Source organism: Phaseolus vulgaris, chromosome 6 (genome assembly GCF_051622355.1).
Source record: "Phaseolus vulgaris cultivar YP4 chromosome 6, ASM5162235v1, whole genome shotgun sequence".
Lineage (NCBI taxonomy): Eukaryota > Viridiplantae > Streptophyta > Magnoliopsida > Fabales > Fabaceae > Phaseolus > Phaseolus vulgaris.
Genome location: NC_143503.1, coordinates 35,754,208 through 35,767,588, shown reverse-complemented (window position 1 = coordinate 35,767,588; position 13,381 = coordinate 35,754,208). Strand labels below are relative to the sequence as shown.

Below are 13,381 nucleotides of genomic sequence, written 5' to 3'. Positions count from 1 at the left end.
ATTTTAAGAATAAAATTGTAACGGAACATTGATTCTCATAATGAACAATATTTTAAATACGTAAATGATTTTAATATACTGTCTCAACAGACTTGATGTCGAAAATAAAAATAAAAATTATGCAATCGTAAAATTATATTTTCATTTATATTATTATTGATGTGCATATAGTTTTGTTATGTATTAATTGTATGAAGCAATAATGTTAGGGTATTGTGGCTTTAGGGAGGACATGCAAAGCACTTGGTGTGGGGTTGTGTGTTTGAAGTCTACATGGTAGGAGTGCTTCTAAAGTCCATTTTAGGGGTGCAAAGTGTAACAACCCATTATTGACTAGACACCAAGGATTCTACCATCCTTCTCTTTATCACAATTACTTTGACAAAAAATTATACTTTTTGACAACTTAAAAAAAATATAATAAAAATTAAATTTGTAATTAAATAGTGTAAAAATATCAAAATAATAATATTAAAAAGTTATAAATGAATATAAATATATCAATGCGAAAAGGTTTTCAAATTTTTCATAACCACATTATCACTCCAATTACTCCCACAAATTTGAAACGTTACCATTCTACAACTATAATTAAATTTCAAAACCTTGACTTTAGAGGGAAATCTCAGCGTATGCATTAATTAGTAGAGTAATTGAGGGGTATCTTAGTCCTTTAATTACATTTGAATATTTTGGATTAGTGATTAATTAATTGCACTTAATGCTTTGGTACCAACGAGAGAAGAGTGACCACATCCAAAATAGGCATACTCTGCCATAACATAACATAACATACAAACCCAAAGCAATTTCAAATCTTTAATTTTCCCTTTCACTTATCCCCAAAACAAATCACATTATAATATTTAATATTAATCACCACACTAGTTGCAACAAATCTCACCGGAAAATGGGTCATCCTCGCCGGAAAATTCCCCGTGCCTCTTCGGAGAAATATCAATCTCGATCAAATTCTCCTCCTCGAACTGAAACCCCACCTCCTTCTTCTTGCAACCATCCAGAGCTATTTCAATCAACCCTTCTCTGTCTTCCTCGTCCCACCGGAAGCACATGTTATCGGTCGCCGGAAACCCACTCTCCGACGAGCTATCCGAGTCAGTCTCCGGGTAGTAGCGTGATAACGACGGGCACCTGAAAATTCCCTCGCCATGATCCCCACTCCGATCCTGCTCTGTTTCTTCACCTTCATATATAACCTCCAACGGCGCTTTCACGTTCCATTCCATGAAAGACTCGTCAAAACGCGAACTTGACCGAAAACCCGTTTGTGATTTGAACTCTGGTTGAGATTGGCTGGTTACCCACCTGTAAACATGGTCGAGAGTATCGGCTTCCACCGGCTCAACGGGGTTCCCCTGTTTCTCCTCTCTGTTTTCCCTGTTTTCTTTGTTGGCAACGGGTTCGCGTTCAACCGGGATTTCACTCTCTTCATTTTGAGACCTCTGAATTGCACCGAGACGGAGGAGAAGGAGCAAGAGAATCCCGGAGAGAATGAGAACCGGCGACAAGACTATCTTCCAAAACAGACGAGGCAAATAAAGGAGAATCAAGAAACAGAAAGTGAGAATGCATGAAAACAGAGGTTGGGAAGAGTGAACAGAGAGAAAGGAAAGTGTTTGGGTGCATAAGAAGTTGACAATGAACTTGATTTGTGGAAGAAATTTATTGTCGTTCTCCATTGGCCACAATTATTGCAGCTGTTTACTTGGCACAGGATAACTAACGAACTATGATTCGAAGAGAACAGGTGATGATAAGAACAGCAAAGCCATGAGGAGAGTGAGAAAAAGTGAGAAACAGATTGGTGAAAGGGAATACTGTAGAGGAGGGCTTAGACAGGGTGTAGTGTGGGGTTTATAAGGCCTTTTTTGCGTGAGAAGAAGGCATGGAATAATAGAAAGGAAGGGGGTGTGGTCCTTGTTATGCAAAAACCAATACGATCTTTTATGCATACACGAAAATCCTACAAATCCAACCTAAAAAGTTGTTATGCTTTTACACTTCTCAAACTCATCATCATTTTAATCAATCACTGTATTAAGCTCCGTACTGAGTTTAGGTTTTTATTCATGGAATCTATTCCCTTTTTTTTTATTTCAATTACCAATCCAAGACCTTGGTTTTAGCTTCAAATGGTGGTAACTATTTCATTGTTTTTGGTTATTACTTTACATTAATGTTAAACTTTACCCACAACCACATGCTCTGCCGCCTAAACTCACCATTTTGGGTAAACTGCTTCATACAAACAAATCATGTTTAAAGTAATTGGGATATACTTTATTGCTACTCATCTAGTCTAAAATTGTCAATGAAATAACTATATTCAATGATAAAAATTTAATAAATTAAACGTAGAAAGAAATAAAATATACAGACTTAGTCTATTTAAGGATTTAATGTATTGAAAAACGCTACTTGAAATGACATAGAAAAGACACTAGAAGTAATAAAAAAACTTATTCATCTATCATTATTAGTTAAAGTTAAATAAATATTGAGTTAAAAAAAACTATACTCGTGTCTTTTACCCTACATTTATTTATATGTCTTGATTTTTTAAATGAATATATTCAAATGAGATATGACATTTCTCTAATAATTCACAATACAATATAAGTAGTATTTTGCATTTATTTCTCTTTGTTCCGTTTTTTTATTGTATTATATATATATAAATATGTACTTCTCCTTTCATTACACCCAATCTCATGCAAAACACAAATCTATGATAGTGATTTTCTTGGTAGAAGAATTATTTGAAGCAATCTGTTTCGACACTTTCTTGACAGTTAGGCAGAGCAACAAAAATGATCTTTGCATTAGAACTGAAGTTGAGGTTTTTGAAGACAGACTGAAATATTCGGTAGACTAATAGTGGCTTTTGCGGTTACTATAAGATGCTATCTTTTTAAAAATGATGACTTGCTTTACCATCATTCACTTTTTGCAAAAACCTTTCTTTTGAACTCATTTGGGCCTTAGCTTCAATCTTTTTATGAATTCTTGTGAATTGGGCGGAATGATTTTGGAGGCGCAGAATTTTTCTGGACTTTGTTGTTAAGTTCAGTGTTCTCAAGAATGAAACCAAGAGAACTAGTCTTCCTTTTCGATGGGTCGACTTATCTTTTCTCCTTTCCTCTAGAAATGATCGTCTTGTTTTTCTTGTATTTTTCCACTCCTCGTCTTCGTGAATTCTCCGCTTGGATGATATCTGCAAAAGACATTCTGATATTTAAATGAAAATTCAATGTCTGACACTCGATGTTGTTAGTACTGGATGATGACGGACCTGATTCTTGAAATTTGTGTCTATTTATATGATTATCACGTGTCCTTTGTTATTGAGTCAAATTAAGAATTTGGATCATGTTTAAAAATGTATTGCTTAATGCTTGATTGACTACTGATTAGTCTTGTTAATCCTCTATTTAGACGTAATGATCTTAGTCGTGTCGATCGGTCTTAACCGGATATTGGGTCTCCGGATATCGTACGGACCCGACCGATACATTTACATGAAAAGATTTCATAAATCTCTTTTAATTATGTTTTCTGAACTATTTATTTCAATAAAATCCTGAATACTGAATACGTATTAATTATTTTAAAATAGTTTAAGGACTCGACTAAAATTTGTAAATATTTGAGAAACCTATGACATATTTAACTTTGAATTTGTGTGTTTTTAGCAGTTCCAACATCTCACATTATGAATAGCAAAAGCATGTACAAGTGATCCGTGTACTATGTCGTGCCTATGCGTATGAGGTTAACATTCAATTCAACCATTCATCAACAATAATTAATGACTGTTGACTTTCTCTTCTTCAACCAACCAGTTAGTCCTTGCAATGCCATGATTATGTTTATGCTTATATTTCGTGCAATCAGATATGCTAACATTTCATGCATTAAGTATACAAGTTCAACAAGACATTAAATAAGGGACCCATTTACCAAAATCTTCTTTCTACTAAATTCATTGTATGTTTGATGTCACATTTAATGAAAATCACAAATATATGCATGTTATATTAACAACTCAGTAACATCCATGCAAAGATGATAGAGCAAACAAAGCAAACATTAGTTCTTGTTCATCAAATATCATAAATGGTTACTAAAAGACAGCATACCCAGTTCCACCTACAACTCCCGAGGTGCTAAATCATTACCAAGTTAATAGCTCCATTATTCCCCACACTAATAACATTTTTGTCTCTTCAATAGCTACTTGTTCCCCAACATTCCCTGCATTAAAAGCCCCACTATTATACCCTGCATCAAGGCCAGTTAGAACCCACCCATGTATTCCTTCCTCTTGTCCAGATTCATTTCTACCAAACCCAACACCTGAATTTCTCACATTGCTCAGTTTCCCCCTTCCTTCCATGACTTGTCAGTTTCCATCATTAAGCATCAGCACTGTTATATTCATCATTCTTTTTTGGCAATTCAATACACACAAATAATACATGCAATAAGTATTGAAGATGTTGGTAATATGAACAAATAAAAGCCTTCCCTTTTGGACTTTGAAGTTTCCCACTTATGATTGCCATGTGCAGACATGGATTTTACACCCTTCTCTTATTAAGGAACTCAATAAATACAATTTGTTCTTCTGACAACTCTGAATGCAATCACTGTACCTTTTCAATTAATGTATTCAAACATATTTCAAACCATTTCTCATATGTACAGCGGGCTGCAAATAAAGGTTGTGATTTCTGTCACTTGGAAGACTACCTCATATTCACTAAGTTCGGGGTCTTGTAGCTATTTCATCTATTCACGGTCATCAATGCCTACCGATATACCTCTTGTAAAGCTCAATTTGATTGCATGATAAGTGCATTAGGACTGATAATGGTGGTGTGTGTGGAAGTTAAAAGTTTTATGAGTAAGCTCAACTATATAAAATAACAAGACATCACCTTCAATCTAAAATTTAAGAATTTTTGAATTTTTTCCCGCATTCTATTAAGCAGTTCTAAACATTATGCACCAAACCGGAACAGCGACCTGCAAGAATGCTCTAGGAGAAACCTTAACCGTGTTTACTTGATACCAAAGATAAACTTCCATTCTTTATTTAGTTTTTTTTTTTAAGTTCCTTTTGACGGTACAATTTGATACCATTCCCTTACTAGAACGTGCTTAACCTATTGAAACTTTTCACCCCAATGGGAATTATAACGTAGTATTAAAAAGAATAAGAATATGCAACATATCATTAAATGCTCTATTCATTTCTTGATTCACACAAGTGTACATGCAATTCCATGCAGAATACTAACAAATATACATAATACACAATTTTATGAACTTAGCTAACTTTGGTGGATATACCCTTATCCTCTCTTACTAAACACATTTTCTTACTTTAGTACAGTTAATTTCCTTAATATGAGAAAACTAAATCACCAAACCTCTGCCCGTAAGTAATGTATTAGTGTACACAATTTAATTTCTTTCCCTATATAATGAACCTCACTTTATTACTTTCAGTCACATATATAAATAAATAATAATAAATATCCAACATGAATGCACACATGTATATTTGCAGTCAGTGAGCCATGATCCCCTTCTAAACACATTGATATCTACCTAGCCACATGGATCAGATGAATCCACACAAAACACAACAGTTAGAAGTATCTTGGACGATGAGGGGCATATCTCTCTGAATAAGGCATGTTATTGGGTGAACTTCCATATGGAGGTCTTGGAGTCGGTATCTCGTACGGGGTAAGTGAATCTGAGAAGTAATAGCAACAAATAAAGAATGTATTAATTAAAATATAGGTCAAGAAGAAAAGGTAAGAAGAGAGTAAGTACCGAAAGTGGTTGGGGAGTGATTATGTAGGTCAGGCCGGAAACCTCTCAGGGATTGGCTGTATACCTCTGTAGGATAATGTTCACCATGAGTTCTATAATCGAATGACATTGCCCTGGCACTTGCTCTAGGAGAGGATTCATTTAGGCCACTCCTGTAGGCATCAGGATAAGGTTCACCACGAGTTATATAATCAAAAGACATTGCTCTTGCACTTGCTGTAGAGGGTTCATTCATACCACTCCTGAAGGCATCAGGAAAAGCATCATGACAAACCCTATCGTTCCCTACAATGTTTGGCCTGTATGGGCCACCCACAACAGAGTGGTTGAAATTCCGGATATCACCCCTCGAAATGGCACTGTAAGTTTGATTATAACCGGCAATATTTCTAGGGAAGAAACTTGATTCATTATTGGAATAAGGTTCACAAGGAGAGGGTACTCTGGCAACACGTGGAATTTGACTTCCTGGATATACTCCAGAAAATGAATTTATACTCCTCTGAAGTTCAGTCACATGAGCATTTGCATTAACCTATGAACAGTTATTCCACCTAGGTATCAGCATTGTTGCCACAAAAAGAGAATAAATTGACGTATAAGGTTGCAGTTTGATATAGATATCTAGAATTAAACCTGACTTACTTGACTAGGCATCCCATAGTTGTTTGGAGTCATAGTAGAATAAGAGCCTGACTGGTGAAGACCACTGCCTGAATCAAAGTTGCATCATCGTTAAGATCATCAAAAGGTATTAAACTACTCATAGATGCTGCAAGTAAACAGATAACTGCACGTATATAAAAACCTGTCAAACTTCTTTTATTTTGTAAAGGGGATCCAGAAAAAGACTCATAACAACCTCCAAGGGATGATGTTGACGTGTTATTATTAGAAACATATGCAAGATTCTGCTTCATCTGATCCAAATATTTCCGAGACTCGCTTCGGTTCAGTTCTACAAACATAACCTAAAGGTACAAATAAAAATTTAGGTAGAACACGAGTTAGACTAGTACTACAGTCATGATTAACAATCACAGTAACAAAAATTGTAGACTAGTAGATTACTAAATACCTCATCAAAAGCTTCATCTGAACGAGGCATATCCTTGCTTTCAGGCAGCACATAATTAGCTGCCACACCGTAAACAGAATAAATAGGCCATAAGATGAACTTAAAACTAGCAGATAAAAAGGAAAAAAAAAAAACTAACAATACCTATCATTTTATTCACAGCATCAAGTGGCACTTCTTTTCCCATTTCTGTAGATCTTTTCTCAGACCTTATCTTGAGCTCTTCTGGCCTTGGGAATACAACAACAGCAATCTGGAATGGACAAAAAATTATATAAAAAAATGCATAGAATATTTGTATTCCAAGTTTCAACAATCAGATATATAGCCACCTTTTGATAATCAGAAAATGATTTAAGCTTACGCTTACGTGCACTTTTATACACATTTGTCTGGTCAATTATGTAATTTCGAGGTATATTAGCTGCCCTGGACAGCAGTATATTGAATATTCCAGTAGCCCTCTCCATCAGAAGATCAAATCTTTCACCATAGTTGTTTTTCCGCAATAGTCCAGGTACCTGCATGACGTTGGATTCAGAAAAAAAAAACACTACAAATCGAAAACAATAATCACAAATTTGGTCCAAGCAAAGCCCTAACCTTCATCTGATCAAGAATTAAGTTTGTCCCAAGTAACACATAACGCTTTTCTGGATTATCTCTCACCCATTTTTCTGCCCATGTAGTCTTGCCTGAAGCTGGTAATCCCACCATCATTATCATTTCACAATCCTTTGGATCAGAAAAAGTAGGTCCCATAACTATGTTTGCATCCTCCACAGCCGAGGCCCACGGTTTAAACCCTTCTTCCGGAACAAGCCCATCTCCAACACTGAACTGCATTTGGACCTCAACATTTTTCAACAACACATGTGGAAAAAGTGCTGATTTCCACAGTAAATTCCCTGGAGGAGAATCCACCACTCCAAGGCTAGCCACATCAAATTGAGCTGCAACACCCAACCATTTACCATTCTTGGAGAAACCTATAGAAGCCAACGGTTTGCTTTCAAGGTCAACACAACAAATTATTGTATCCCCAACACCAAACCTATCTCCAAAATTTACAAATCTTCCAGAATTTGAAAACTTGCCAGTACCACCATATCCAAAGCTGTGTCTAGACTCTCCAAGGTTCCCAACTGTATCGTTGCCTCTGGAAATCCCAAGACGACAAATGTGTTGCTGCTCAGGGACAGTGTCATTCATATCAACCAGCTGTTCAGACACAACTTTACAGCCAAAACAATATTTACCTCTGATTATTCCCACGTTAGCCCGGGCACCAGACCAACAATAGGCAAACCCTTCCCCGTGAAGTCCATATCCAGCAAGTCCACATCGATCAATATTGAAATCTAACAATAAATAAAACTTTTAACTGAGATATCACAGGCCAAGGTAATAGATAGACAGAGAAAGCAATAAATTTTTTTACAATTTTGCATGCGTATTAACTAACTACTCCAGAAAATGCTTCATGTTAAATTCACAAAACCTCGAATCACTTCCCTTACGAAACCAGTAACCGGCAATTCTTCATCATTCTAAAGATTTTATCTCTTTTAACATTAAATTTGTCAGATAACTTGTTAGATTTTCATGATCAAATAATTAAACACAACTAATAAGATTGAGAGTGAAACGAAAATGAATACCTAAGTCACAGTCGGCAGGATTGAGAATGACACGCAGAGTAGAAGCAGATACATCAGATTCAGGTGCAGATTCCCTCACTTTCTTCGACAACAAGTGAGCATTTTCTTCCTCTTCCAAACGTCGTTTTGTGGAAGCCATTGTCGAGGATAACATAGAACATCCCCTTTCATACCTCAGTTTCTATTTCTGTCTTTATAGTGTTTGCTTTTATATTTCTCCATATCAAAATTTAAATGAATATTACATTTTATATTTTCATGTCATGTAAGTGTTATAGACTATCTAACGTAGACATTCATATAAAACAATATAATATAATATATAATATAAATATAAACATACATATAATTTTTAAAATATATAACACTGGATTTATATATTATATAATTATAAATTATATAAATTGACAATAAAAATTTATGTAGAAAATATGTTTTAACTTTTTATGGTAGAAAAATATTTTTTATTTTTTATAATCATAATAAAAATTTATATAATAAGTTTGAGTTTAAAAAAAATAATATATATACTTTTAAATTATATTAGAATCGTACTAGAATTGTTAAAAATCTTATAAATATTTATTTTTAATGGAACATTTCATCAATACAAATCTTACAATCCAATTTTACAAGATTGAGTTAGATTTAAAGTCAAATTCTTAATGATATCATAGTCATTTAAAATCTATAGAGTTTATTGAGTCTATTGTATCATCGAGACCATCTATAAATATCGAGTCTCAAATACTAGTTGGTAGTTTCGATGTGACATAAATGTGTTGAAGATCTCACATCAATTAAAAATAGATAATTCATAATATATAAATGAGTGCAAACCTCACCTTATGAGATAATTTTATAAAGTTAAATTAAGTTTAAACTTGACTTTTCTTAAGATAAAGTTAAAAAAATAAAAAGTATGCAAGTAAATTTGCACATATCTACCCTCATTAGTTCAAGGACATTATCATCTTTCACCCCTTTAGAATTTATAGATTTTCAAAAAATATTTAAAGACAAGATTCCATGAATACAAAGCTTCTCATAGCTGTTAAATTAATATGCATATATCATTATTATGCTTATTGCTTATTGTAAGAGTACATGATAATTGATTCTTTCTCCTTCTCATTAGATTAATAAACTTAAATTAATGCGAATGTCCCAAGAACATTTATTTAATTAACATAATAAATTACATTGTTGATTTACCTTCCTAAGACAGAAGCAAGTGATTGATGCTGAGAATTTGTGGATAGTAGATCTGAAAACAGAGCATCCAAAGCGAGCAATTGGTGAAATGTTTAGTGCAACATTAACAAAATATAAATTTGAAAATTTTCTCAAAGTTGGATGTTGAACATGATAAAAAAACTCACCAGATACTTGAATATGAAAACTAAAATGTAGAAGAAAATTAATTTATTATGTAAACAATAATCACCATGACATTGTATAAGTCATGCATAATTTATTAATAAAAGTTAAGAAAAAAAAAACTAATTTGGAAGTATAATTTTTTATTTATTTTGTGAAGTTATGGTATATTTCTAAATATGTCTCATCTAAATACCACTTATCCAAATAAGTAACTTTTTAAAAATTATCTATTTCAGTAATTCAATGCAATGCTTTTGTCTCCTTAGTATAAGCATTCATTCAAAAAAATCTATTATGTGAAATCTTTCGTATAGTTTCATTATGTAGCAGACATTTGTTTCACATCGTTTTTTTACTTTTTGGAAATATGAAGATGAAAACATGCTTCTCATGTTTATTAAGATGTTATGAAATATTAATGTCTATTATGTTTATTTAAAAAAAAAATACAGTTTTTTTTATCAGCACACAGTTTCTATTTTCATAAGAAAAGGTAAACATGTATGAATATAACATTATACTGTGAATCAATTATCCTTGTTATTTTGAAAAATATTTATAATTTAACATCTTCACCAAGCACCACGATAATGATAAGGCAATTTGCTACCCAAGTTGCTAATAGCAACCTAAATTATAGAGGACAAAACAAAAAAGAACAGTTTATTTCTCCTTCTCAATTTCTCTATCAGAGGAAATATCACATAAATTGGTGAATCTTCACACAAAAACTCCATCAAAATAAATCATCAAAAGAATATCTAGAGAAAAAGGAAGGTTACCAAAATATTAAAAAAAATCGAATCTTTCTTCATTTTATTAAAGACAAAAATTGCCCTCCAAACAAAATCCTTAAAACCTTTCTACAGTATTATAGATACACAGCCAAATGAAAAATTACTGGTAAATTTAATATAATGAGTCTCCCTCTTCTAATTGCCAATGTATAATAGATATACACAAAGACTGCACACAGCCAAGTAAAAGATTACAGTTGAACCTTTTTTCTAACAGCACATCCATACAAAAAGATTACAACATAACCAAGTGAAAGATTACAGTTAAATTTAGTATGATTAAGTACTCAAGGATCCTAAGAAGCACAAATTTTCCTATGTTTTTCATTTCTCATTATTTTGAAAAGTATTCACAATTTAAAACCCTCTCCCTTATTTGTTGATGATAGTAACTGACATGCAGTGTTAAAGAAAAGCAATTAATATCTCCTTTCTCAATCTCTGTATTGAGAGAAATTATCACTGAATTATGTAAACATTGTGTGAACATCAAAGCAAAATGAATCTGTTAGCAACAAGATACACAGAGAGAGGTAAGCAGAAAAAAATGAATTTCCTCGTTTCATTAATACAGGACAAAGTGTGGGTAGAACCAGCAATATGTCATCAAATTTATCACAATATGAGGGCCAAAGGTTGGCCTCCAAACAAAATTCTAAGAATTTGGACGTTTTTCTGTTCTATTTGGCTGTCTATAGATGTACAGAAAGATGTTAAGCGTGTATCTTCAATGAAAGATTTGAAGAAAGCTTGTGTGAAGACTTCTGATCTACCAAAGGTATAATCTATTCAATGTAATCTATCTATTCACAATCCTCACTTCTGATTGTTATCTCTTTCGCCCTTCTTCCTTGACTCACCATTCAAAATCCCTCTTTAAACAATGCCATTGTGATGTCAGCCAAATTTGCATTCCACCTTGGCTTTGATTTTCTCAAGGGTGCCTTTGGAGTTTCAATTTCCTTAAACACATTTGGGTTCTCCAAATCAGAAGGATTAAGAAAAGCAAAAGTTTTCTTCTTTGGGGTACTGTACTCAAAATGTAAGTCCTTTGCTATCAGAGTCTGCAATAGACAAAACCCAACAGTTACCAATTAGAATAATCAACCATCAATGATCAAACTGAGCAATAATGGACCTAATAGCCTCCTACTGGTTTTCATCACACTTACTGCTTCTCTGATTGTTTTCGACACATGAAAAAGCTGCTTCAAATCTTCATGGTCCACGCCGCACAAAACCTGGACCTGCAATTCAAATACCCTCCACGCACTTAGAAACAAAACTCACAAAAAATCAAAATCCAAGCTTCAAATTTGCAGAAACACAAACAAAATTTCAAATTTCTATAATTACCAGAATTTCCTGAGGAAGGGCTTCAAGGAGAGACATCTCAGACTTGGAAGAGATTTCACGGCTGCATATTTTCTTGGATGGAGTTGAAACTGGAGGAGAAGCTTCCACATCGTTGGAAACCACAACCCTCTTCCTTCCCAGTGTCAGAGTATTACTATAATCCGCAAGCCCAATTGCCATATCTCCAAGCACAAACTCAACAACAAAAGACGCCCCTTTTCTGCTGCACTCTGCAATACCCAAAAAAAAATCCCCTATTTATCAACCATTAACACAAACTCGTGAGGGAAATTATGAGACTGTGAATACTGCTGGGAAACAATCAATTCTTTCCCGAAAGAGTGTTATGAGAATTGTCATTAAGAAGAGGAAAGAAATTTTTCAAAGGAGATATAGAAATCAAACCTATTGCGTTCTGAGGGAAGAGTGCTAGATTTACTAGGGTTTCTATTTCTGATTCCAGGAAATTGAAATTGAAAATCACAAATTGAGAAACTGCACAGTTGGTTATTTGGTTCAAGTATGAGTCAAAATAATGGCCACATTTATATGAATCCCAGAAAGACTTTTGAAGCATTTAAAAAATGGTTATCAATTACAAACTGCAATTTAAATAAAAAAAGTAATAGAAGGGAGAAAATTAAGGTAATTTCAGTAGTCACTTCCAATCATCTGATTGGCCGTTAAACGGAGATCAGAAACAGAAAAAAAAGAAATAACCGTTAGAAAATGACAGGTGTTGCTGTGGGATAGGCTGATGATGACATGGCAATTTGGTCGGTCAGAGTCGGTGATGTCGGTACCTTCCTACACAAGTTCTGTTCGTGTGGTGGGCTGTTATTTTGAGGATGAAAAGCATTAGCCAATAGTATGGAGACACGTGTTGGAATCCAAGGTATTAGTGGATTCTCTACCATGAACACAATAAAGTAAGGCGTACAATAGCAATTGACCACAGTTCTAAGTTGGCCTATTTTGGCGGCTGGCGGCTTGAGGATGTTTTACCAGGTTTTACACGGTCTGAAAACAATAAACTCTGTTTTATTTATTTATTTATTTATTTAATTCAGTTTTAAGTGATAATAGTAATTTCGTAATTGGGTCAAATGCATATATGACAAAATTTTGATGGATGGATTTAACTGTTTATATGTGTAAAGGACTATAAAATCTCCAATGGTGATTAGTAGAAAGAAGCATATTTTATTTTTGTATTGTTTAATTTTAATAAAATATCA

General features: G+C 33.7%; 3 protein-coding genes across 12 annotated transcripts; all 3 read right to left on the bottom strand.

Annotated features, from left to right (window-relative positions):
• Positions 1–755: 755 nt before the first annotated feature.
• Positions 756–1,963, bottom strand: LOC137832655 (uncharacterized). The gene has a single exon (XM_068640949.2). The coding sequence runs from the start codon at positions 1,698–1,700 to the stop codon at positions 885–887; it is 816 nt and encodes a 271-aa protein (XP_068497050.2). The 5' UTR covers positions 1,701–1,963; the 3' UTR covers positions 756–884.
• A 3,531-nt stretch (positions 1,964–5,494) lies between these two features.
• LOC137832654 (uncharacterized) lies at positions 5,495–8,850 on the bottom strand. Of its 10 annotated transcripts, none has more exons than XM_068640947.2 (10): positions 8,608–8,797; positions 8,044–8,307; positions 7,550–7,935; positions 7,279–7,467; positions 7,091–7,199; positions 6,947–7,005; positions 6,677–6,839; positions 6,514–6,581; positions 5,869–6,403; positions 5,495–5,788 (listed from the first exon to the last, which is right to left on the bottom strand). In XM_068640947.2, the coding sequence occupies exons 1-10, from the start codon at positions 8,759–8,761 to the stop codon at positions 5,679–5,681; spliced, it is 2,037 nt and encodes a 678-aa protein (XP_068497048.1). In that variant the 5' UTR covers positions 8,762–8,797; the 3' UTR covers positions 5,495–5,678. The 10 variants fall into 10 exon arrangements, 6 of the variants coding, with proteins under 6 accessions (XP_068497048.1, XP_068497049.1, XP_068497040.1 ...); XM_068640948.2 differs by having other exon boundaries at positions 6,731–6,839; XR_016521681.1 differs by having other exon boundaries at positions 7,311–7,467; positions 7,550–8,307.
• Positions 8,851–11,321: 2,471 nt separating this feature from the next.
• Positions 11,322–12,799, bottom strand: LOC137832653 (F-box protein At4g05010). Its single transcript, XM_068640937.1, has 4 exons — positions 12,549–12,799; positions 12,144–12,373; positions 11,960–12,034; positions 11,322–11,851 (listed from the first exon to the last, which is right to left on the bottom strand). Exons 1-4 carry the CDS (start codon positions 12,718–12,720, stop codon positions 11,651–11,653), a joined length of 678 nt encoding a protein of 225 aa, XP_068497038.1. The 5' UTR covers positions 12,721–12,799; the 3' UTR covers positions 11,322–11,650.
• Between the last annotated feature and the right edge of the window lie 582 nt (positions 12,800–13,381).